At 38.6% G+C, this 9,488-nt stretch overlaps 1 protein-coding gene and 1 long non-coding RNA gene across 2 annotated transcripts; one reads left to right on the plus strand and one right to left on the minus strand.

Annotated features, from left to right (window-relative positions):
* Positions 1-2,294: 2,294 nt before the first annotated feature.
* On the minus strand, positions 2,295-7,247 carry LOC148872319 (putative disease resistance RPP13-like protein 1). The gene is made up of 2 exons (XM_088967888.1): positions 2,725-7,247; positions 2,295-2,617 (listed from the first exon to the last, which is right to left on the minus strand). Exon 1 carries the CDS (start codon positions 6,878-6,880, stop codon positions 2,783-2,785), a length of 4,098 nt encoding a protein of 1,365 aa, XP_088824014.1. The 5' UTR covers positions 6,881-7,247; the 3' UTR covers positions 2,295-2,617; positions 2,725-2,782.
* Positions 7,080-7,805, plus strand: LOC148872320 (uncharacterized). Its single transcript, XR_016106698.1, has 2 exons — positions 7,080-7,355; positions 7,504-7,805. It is a non-coding gene; the product is annotated as an uncharacterized LOC148872320 (long non-coding RNA).
* Positions 7,806-9,488: the final 1,683 nt, after the last annotated feature.

Genomic DNA, 9,488 nt, shown 5'->3' on the forward strand with positions numbered 1-9,488 from the left:
GAGTATTCCCTTGTATCTATAAATATTGCAGTGAAATAAATGATTTAGTGTGTGATTCACACATTTTTAGATAAACAACTAGATGACCTCTTGTGCCATCCAACAGAACTCTGTACAGCAAGAGCTTCCTTTAGCCTTTCCAAAACCTTTGGTTCCGACTCTTGCATAGTTGTCAAGGCGACGCCTAGACTAGGCGGTTTTCCATGGTCTCCTCGCCCAAATGCCCCAGATTTTGTATACTAGGCGCCTGCCCAGAGACTTAAATGGCCGCCTACATACATCTAAGAATCTTTTTTTAATTTATTATTTTGATATTTTATTAGATGTTTTATTCTTTTAAAATAAAACCAGTTACATGCTATCATTTTATTATTAAGAAAACAATACAAAGCCTATTTCTTTTATTTGTGCATAACATAAGGGTTTTTTCAGTTCGATTGGAGAGGGAGGAGAACCAAAGACTTCATGCCCCAGCCCAACTCCATTGCACCTCAACTTCAGCAGGTAAGTTCTTCTGCTTCATCCAGCCCAGCTTCAGTCATTTTTTGCTTTTTTTTTTTCGAAAAAACAGGGGCTCTGCCCTTATACTCCTCCCTTCCTCCACAGCTTCACTCATTCTTCTTTTGCCCCTGATTGTTCTCAGTCGCTAGTCCTAGTATCAGTCCCTTTTTTGTTTTTTGAAAAAACAGGGGCTCTGCCCCTATACTCCTCTCCGCCTCTGACTGTTCTCAGTCGATAGTCTCTGTCCCTTTTTTTTTGAAAAAACAGGGGCCTATACTCCTCCCTGCCCCCTAATCCCCTATACTTCTTATTCCTCTTCTTCTTCCACCTCTATACTCCTCTCCTCCCTTCATATTTCCTGCACTTATTTTTTTTCTTCAGTTAATAGTTAGTGTACATGCTTGCTAGTTAGTGTATAGTTAGTGTACATGCTTGCTAGTTATATGAAATTTATACTCATTTGAACGATTTATAGAGTTAATAGTTAGTGTACATGCTTGCTAGTTAGCACACAAAACCAATAAAATAGCTTAGAAAATCATAGATAAAGTAAAAACTCAAGAAAATTTAACATTTTAAAATTCCACGCCTAGGCGCCTAGGCGCCTGGGTGCCCTGTTGTCGCCTAGCCTCGCCTTGGCGCCTTGAAAACTATGGTCTCTTGACATTTTTCAGTTTGTTTCTTTTTCATCTAAGATTCAATCAGTGGAGGTAGAGGCAAAGAAAGAGAACCAGGTGGAAAATCTTGAGGATGAAAGCATTGAAGACAAATCCGCAATATGAAGAAAATTTTGCAAATAATAATATCACTGCAGGTTTTGAAGTTTCTGGTAATGGTGTCGTCGGTTCAAAAGCAATTGATAATGCAATAAAGGACTCTAGAACTTCAAAATGGAAATATTGGATCAGTGGTGGTAGTCGAGAAGGAAAGGGATATGAGTGTGGTGAATGCTCCCCATGTGTTCGACATTGTGAATGGCGCCACAAATTTGCTTTGCCTAAAGCATCAACTCTTATTGTATAAAATCAAATTTGTAACAAAGGAATCGAATATGCTAGAAAAAACTCAGAATCAGAGATTTCAACCAAAGTAAAAGGACGAGTAGAGCGTAGGCTGGATAACAGTGGAAAACAAGAATGTTGGTCAAAAAAAAAATGTGAAAAAGAAAAAGACATGCAAGTCCGATGTGGAACCAGCATCGTTGCCTCCTACAATGCAAGTTCTGAGGTCATCAAGACCAATCAAAGGTTTCAACCCTCAGTATAATTAGTATATTTTGACCATTTTTTAAGATTTTTTTCTCTAGTGTATAATACGAGGTGTCAGGTCATATCTCACCCTCCCAGTGATTATTAATAAGATTTTTTTCTTTAAAACAAAAACACACACAAAAGCCAAGTTTCCCAAGAAATGAAAATGAAAGGGGAAGTCCCTGTAACAAAAAGAATTACAAGAACAGACTGTAAGCTCCTAGTTATGAAAATAAAACACTGTTCCTGAGCTAGCTCCGGAGGTTCACAAACGGAACCTGAATACCTTTGGCCAAAAGTTATTTGATTCTTTGCACTAATTTCAGGACGTGTGATAGTCAAGTGTAGAGAGGATTTGATAACATCTTGAGCTCATACAAGTAACGTACCAGAGGACGTTACTTGTGTTGCTTCAACTTGTCTTTGGTGACAGTTCACCGAAGCCCAACCTGGACAAAAGCCATGAAAATGGACTGTCAAAACTTCAAAGCTATGCAGTTCTCCAATCTGCTCAGCCTTCACTTTGCTAACATGACCTTCACCTTTTTACTTCTTCAGTTTAAAATTCTTTTATGATGATTTAATTATACAGGTATCCAAAACCAGAAAAAGATAAGGATATGGTTAATATTGAGAATGTGTTAGATAAATGAAACAGATCACTAATGGTACGTATATGGACATGATGCAGAGGTCTACTAGAGAAAGAAAATGTAAGAAGGAAAAGACGTGCTTTGGGATTGCTTTCTTAAGCATCGACTTTGCAGGGAACCTCTGCCATGATGTTATGACCTTGTCAAGCAGGAAATTTCCTTGTGCAAGAGAGGTATCCATGTTGATAATAGCTCAAGCATCCTATCCTCCATCTATGTACATAGAAAACATCATTAGTAAGTAGTAACACCGTCATGCAAAATAAACCAGGTGGTAGTGAGTAATAACAAGATAAAAGTAAATGATATAGAATAAGTACCTGAAGAAAGGGCTGATAAGCTATTTTTGTTTGTAAATATCTCTCATCTGATCTTTCTTCAGAATACCATATTATCAATCTTTATGTAAGGAATATGTGCCATTTTGGACCAAGTTTTCCTTTTATTCTTAAGGTGCAGTTTCTTCAACAACAAAGAGCCCTGTATTTCTAGATGAGAAAGCTGGTTGAGCAGATGTACCCCTGACAAGGATGTGAGTTTGTAACAATTTATGATTACCAATTTTTCAAGCAATGTAAGGTTTGGCAGCCAATTGCGAAGGGATATTAATTTGTTACACTGTTCCAGGCAAAGAGACGTAAGGGTAGTGGGCAGTTGCAACGATTCCCAAGAAGAAAATGGATCATCACATCCTGCAATTGTTAGGTTCCTAAGACATGTGAGCTTGCATAGTCCCAAGTTGGCCAAGAGGCCAATCATAATGCAGTCCTTGATTTCCAGTTCTTGAAGACATGTCAACTTGTGCAAATGATCGGGAAGGGATGCAAGATTTTTGCAGTCCTTGATGGAAAGGGATTGTAGATTGTTGGGTAACCCCTCCTCAGGAAACAAACTGAGTTTAGGACATTTCCAAATTCGCAGCTCTTGAATTGACGTAAGATTGTGCATGTAATTTGGGAAGCACTCAAGATTCTTACACTCAGAGATCCAAACTGAGCGCAGAGTGATTGTGGTGGGTAGAGCTCCTTCTGGAAAAGATCTGCATGGACAGCCTTCGATTTCTAAATGCTCAAGTGAAGCAAGATTCTGTAAATCCTCAGGTAGGGATATCAGCTCCTGACAAGATTTGATCTGAATGGCTTTTAACGGAGTTTCCAAACCAAATCTTGGGATGAAATTAAGGTGATCACACCCCTCAATAATCAAATATTTAAGAGATGGGTGGTTGTACAGCATCCCTGCTGGTAGGAAACTAATAGCCTTGCAACATTTGACCTCAAGGCGTTCAAGCCTAATGGGTAATCCTGTCTCGGGAAAGTTCATAAATTTACTACAAGATTCAATCTTCAAATCATGAAGAGATACGAGGTTGCACAAATCCTCAGGCAACAAACAGATCTCATTGCAGTTGACGATAGAGAGACTTCGTAAGCCAGTTAGCAAACCCAAGTAGTGCAAGTATTCCAGTTTATAACAATTTGAGAGACGCAAAAATTGAAGTCCAGATGGTAGCTCATTCATTGGCAAGGATACGAGTTCAGGGCATTTCTCAACTTCTAACCGGCAAAGAGAAGAAAGACATGGGAATCCCAGATTGTCCCTCAGATCACTAAGCATGCCACAATCAGAAAACTCCAAATCTTGAAGCAGCAATAAACCCTGCAAAAGTCCCTTTGGTAAACGTTCCAGCCTTGAAAAATGGGAGATACGCAATGAATGAAGTGAGTTGATGCCAGCAATGCTTGTTAGTATATTGCTCTCATCGTCACATGGCCCTGCCAAGTCCAATTCTCTGAGTGATGGAAGCATTGGAAGTGTAATCAATCTCTGGCATCCCAGCATTTTAAGATTTGTCAAGGCAAGCAGGGAATATGGTAGCTCTATCAACTTGGGACAATTACGAATGACAAGTTCTTGCAGGCCATGTTGTTCACCAAATGCTTTGGGTGATGCTTGAGCACTTTTCTTGCCCCTTTGGCTAACTTGAAGCAAATGAGCATCAGATGGAATAATTTCTGGAAGAGAAGTCAACTGCTCACAGTCTCTTATTTCTAATCTAACCAAGTTGGGGAAACAATGAGGCAATTTATCAGCCACGGTTAGGTTAGAGCAACTATGTAAGGTAAGTTTTCTGAGATGAGAAAATGTCCCTGTCCACTGTGGAAAATAGCAATTGATTGTGAGCTCCTCTAGGTTTGTATGAGGCTCTAACAAGTTGAATAAAGAGCAGACATTCTCATGAAACAATGATGTGAGATCATAGGAAGAAATCCAATGTAATTCTAGCCCACGAAGGTGTTCCTTATCCTTCAGAATGAACTGTTCCTTATCTTTGGAGTGATAAATACTTACAAACATTATGGAAATGCAAATGTTTCCTCGGAGTGATGACAAATTCCTTAACTCATTAAAAGAGTCATGCAGAACAAAATTAGACAAAGTTCTCAGATTCGTTAATCTGCCTATTCCTTGTGCTGCTAATCCCATTAAATGGAGGCATTCGTTTGTTTTCAGATGTCGGAGGTTAATCAAGCACCCAATATTTCGAGGCAACATAGTGAGTTCTCGGCAGCCAACAAGTAACAGAGTCTGTAAATTGTGGAGTGAACATATTGATTCAGGTAAACATCTAATTGGAGTTTGAGAGAGATCAAGAAGCCTCAGATGGATCAAATTGCTTATGGAATCTGGCAACTCAGTAATGTAATAATAACTCAAACATAACACACGCAAGCATCTTAGTTTGGTAAGCAGATGATGGATGACCTGTTTAGGTAGGTATGAGTGCTCATGCTCATATTGAAAATATTGTTGTTTTAAGGGTAAGAAGGTGCGCAGATTCTCAACTTCATCAAAGATCTTAAACCTTGTTAACCCTTCATATTGTCTACGATAATATGAGCAGAACCGAGCCTTTCTAAAATCATACCTCGATATGTTACCAGCATTGGCTCCACCCTCCAACCTTAGGCATGCTTCCCCTGAGATAAATCGTGCTAAGTCATTCATAAGGTCATGCATCACATACCTGGATTTATTGAGTCTTGATTGTTGAAAGAATGTTGCCTGAAGTAGATGGTTAAAATATTCATCACCAATGTCTTCCATTTCTTTCCCATGTTCTGGTTGCAGCAGACCTTCTGCCATCCAGAGAAAGACTAACTTCTCCCTGTCAAATTCAAAACCTTTTGGAAATATGGAGCTATAAGCAAAGCACCGCTTCAAATGTCCAGGGAGATGATAGTAGCTTAATCTCAGGGCAGGAATAATTGGATCATTCGGTAAATTCCATATTTCACTGTTCAAGATTTTATTCCACTTATCTTCCTCTGTTTCTCCAAACAAAAGACTTCCAAGTGCTTTTGCTGCTAAAGGCAAACCTTCACATTTCTTGACAATTTCCTTGCCAATCAATTCCAAGTTTGTAGAAGCCAAGGTTTCATCTTTCAATGCATGGCGTTTAAACAGTGACCAGCAATGGTCATCTGATAGGAGTTTAAGCTTATAAGCATGAGCAGAGCGAGTAGCTTTTGAAGAAACAACTTCATTTCGTGTGGTCACTAGAATTTTACTTCCTCCTGTCCCAACTGGAATTTTTAGGGAATCCCAGGCAATATAGTTCTCAACCCAAACATCATCTAAAACAAGCAAAAACTTCTTCCCACTTAATATCTCCTGAAGTTTAGCTTGAAGTGGAGCTAGCTCATTAAGATTACAATTCTCTCCAGTGGCAGACTCGATAATTGCTTTCGTTAACTTCACCACGTTGAACTCTTCTGAGACATAAACCCACAATCTTAGATCAAAATCATTCTCTACACGCATATCATTGTATACCAATTGAGCAAGGGTGGTCTTGCCAACTCCACCCATTCCAATTATGGAAATTACAGGTAGCTCATTTTGGTTTGGTTCAAGTGACATCAGCAAATTAATTATCTTCTCCCTATCTTTCTCTCTACCGTAGACCAAAGATTCATTAATCAAGAAACCTGTCGGTCGATCCTGTCTTATTACAACTCCTCCAGTTCCCTCCTGCAAATGGAGAAGATCCCTTTCTCGTGCAATTTGCTCTAGCTTTTTATTGATTTTATCTATCTTAGAACCTAGCTTGAATTTAAAAGAAACAGCATGTGGGCTTAAATTATGAGGGACGTGTTTCTTCCATACCTTTCTTGCTTCGACTTCTGTTTCTACTCTCTGACGCAGAGCTTCAGTTGCGACCTCGTCCAGTACGTCCTCAATGTTGTAAGCTAAATGTTTGAGATCATCTAGCCACTTCTCCACCTTCTTGTCTTTCAATTGCTTACTCTCTGCATCATTGAGCACGACCTGAATTTTTGATATTATACTCTCCAGTTTCTGCAGTTTCTTGTTGATTCTCCAGCGAAGTGCGACCTTTCTCACCTCACTAGAGCCCAACTGCCTGACTATGAATGTGAAGAACGCGCCAAGGAAAACTTCCCCAATGGCCATTTTGATCTCTGCTCCCTACTCTGGTACTCTATGGAGAAAGGAAATGGAACCAGAAAAGACGCTCGGTCGATCCGGATGGGCTAGAGACAACTTGTTACAATGCAAGCTAGGCAACCAACTGCGTTGTAACACGTCGCACATTTTGTATTTATGTGAAACAGTGAAGGGTATTATACTATTATCCTCTGTTCTAGTTTACAGGTTTTACCTTTTGCAAAAAGAAGATACGACTGATGAGAGGAACTCGGTGGAAGAAGAGAAGGGAATGTCTCAGCTCAGAATCGGTCGTTTCAGATTTGTGTTTAAAGAGAAATCGTCGGAGCTTAACATGAAGCGAGAATCAATTTCCATGGTGGTCAATGGTGATCTGGAAGCCAAACCAAGTAGCGTTATTAAATGGTTAGAACTAGAATTTGCAGGAGGAAAGAGTTCGTTTTATCCCTTTTGCCAACTTCTTCTGCAAAAAACTAACTTAGTAATGCGTTGTTCTATGTTTCTTTTTTGAGAGGTTTTTAAGATTGAGAAAAAGCATTCAGAGTCTAGGGTTCTAACCCTTTTATTTTGCAGCATTTTTTTCCAGTTGATGGTCTCAAACTGACCCAGATGATGCTTTCGAAATGCAGAATTTAAATAAGAACCTCAAAGACGCTTTTGAAATGCTTTCGGGTTAAGGTTGCTTTTGAGTTTTGATATTTAATCTGATGAAGGTGTGAAGCTTTTTTTCTCGCCCACTGGTCGGGTGATCTTTGCTGCGTGTGGAAGCTATCTAAAACTTAATGACGTAAAAATTTACGGATGGAGTTGTTTACATTTTGTCGGCATTTTGATTTTGATGGAGTGGAATTTTATATCGTAAATTGATGTAAAATATTATTTATTAAAAGTAAAGTATCGATAAAATTATCGATATGAATAATACATCGATAAAATCAATGTAAAAGTTCAACACTTTTGGAAACTCAATGATAACATTTTTATCCTTTGTTGCTAAACAATCCACCGATCTACTTTAGGTTCATGACATTTTATATCATTTCCAGACGCAATTCAGTATGAACGTCTCCTCGTGTTTGCTTTGTTTGTGGTTGGGTGGGTCATGGTTACAAAAAATATACTTTTATTTGTATTCATAATGTTATAATGTTGAGGGCCTTGAGCATTACTATACCCTACATTCTATGAACCATTTTGGTACTTGGTTGAAGGTGCAGACGTGGATGTAGTTACATCGTTAGTGTCGTCGATTAGACATTTTGGCGTGTATTTGAAATTGTGGGTGTGCAAAAATAGGCTTTGGTTTATATGCACATTTATTATTGGGGAAGTTTTGTTTAAACCCTTTCCCGAATGAATAGGTATTTATTCACTGTTTTGCTGATGTAATGTTTAATAATGTTTAATAGCATTTAAGTCTCAATAAAGAGATTTATCATTATTTTTCTTGGGTTTTCAAACAAATCAAATACAAAACATTTAGTCAATAAACATCCATGATTTCAAACAGATACTTGATCAGTTTGTGGGACCTGCAATAAGGAGGGATGATCCAGAAACTTTTCACTCTTTCCCGAATTCTATATTAGTGCGTGGGTTGAGTGGTTGTGATACAAATCTAGAGGTTTTTTAGAGAGAGCTTCCATTGTTTCTTACTTGTTACTATTCTTTTCATTTATTAAAAAAAAAAAGAATAATCTGGATTTACAGTTGGATCGTTTGAAAAAAGAGTCTATCAGAATGGATTTTCATATGTGAGACATCTGGATGTTTCTGCTTTAGGTATATTCGGATTATGGAAATAGGTCCGGGTTTAGGTCATTATGAGGATTCGGATTCGGATACTTTGGTTTTTTTTTTTATGATGAAGATCTTGGCTTTGTTAGTTACATGTTATTAGTTCTTTTTTTAGATTTTTTTGTTATTATTTTACCTTTGCTTATATTGGCTTTGTAAAGTATTTTTTTTCTGTTTCTATGTTTTTTCTCTCTTTTAGCTAATGTGGGGGGAGTTTTAGAGATGCAATATATGGAATCTTCACTTTCTCTTTCCGTGTGAAATGAAAGTTGCTTATGATAAGGCCGTTCACTTGGCAAATTCCTTACCTTCCCTAAGATCATGTTACTGTTCCCTATAATGGTTTTTATCTCTTTTTTTTAGTTTTGATGATGCGCATTTTGGCAACACCTCGTTTACCGATAACTCGGATGCTGACTAATGGTGTGCAATCTGACTACTCTCTTGCCATTTGGTTACTTTCTGATGGTTGATGACTTTGAAGCCAAATTATATGATTTCTACTAGATGAAGGCTCGGATGCCGAGCTGACTTGGCAGAGCTAGGGGGTTGATCAAGTACCAAGCTAGATTGATTTCCAAGCTATGTAGCCTTTTCAGAGAGACCTACAAGGAATCAACGTCAGAGGACCCAAGGTGGCTAACCCGGCGAGGTCGCTCCGATGCTTAAGTTAGTACTCTTGTAGTGATTGCGAGATAGAAATTAAACGCCCGTACCTTCCCCCCTATGTCACTGGACTTGGTGCCTTTATATAGGCATTTCTTGACGTGAGCTTCACGCACCACATTCGTGATTTCCGGGGGCCATTCCTAACTTG

The sequence above is a fragment of the Nelumbo lutea genome, chromosome 2, assembly GCF_056320005.1.
Source record: "Nelumbo lutea isolate HS-2025 chromosome 2, American lotus-T2T, whole genome shotgun sequence".
Classification (NCBI taxonomy): Eukaryota; Viridiplantae; Streptophyta; class Magnoliopsida; order Proteales; family Nelumbonaceae; genus Nelumbo; species Nelumbo lutea.

Excerpts from the sequence above, each read along its gene's own strand:
- LOC148872319 (XM_088967888.1), bottom strand. The coding sequence starts at position 6,880 with ATGGCCATTGGGGAAGTTTTCCTTGGCGCGTTCTTCACATTCATAGTC.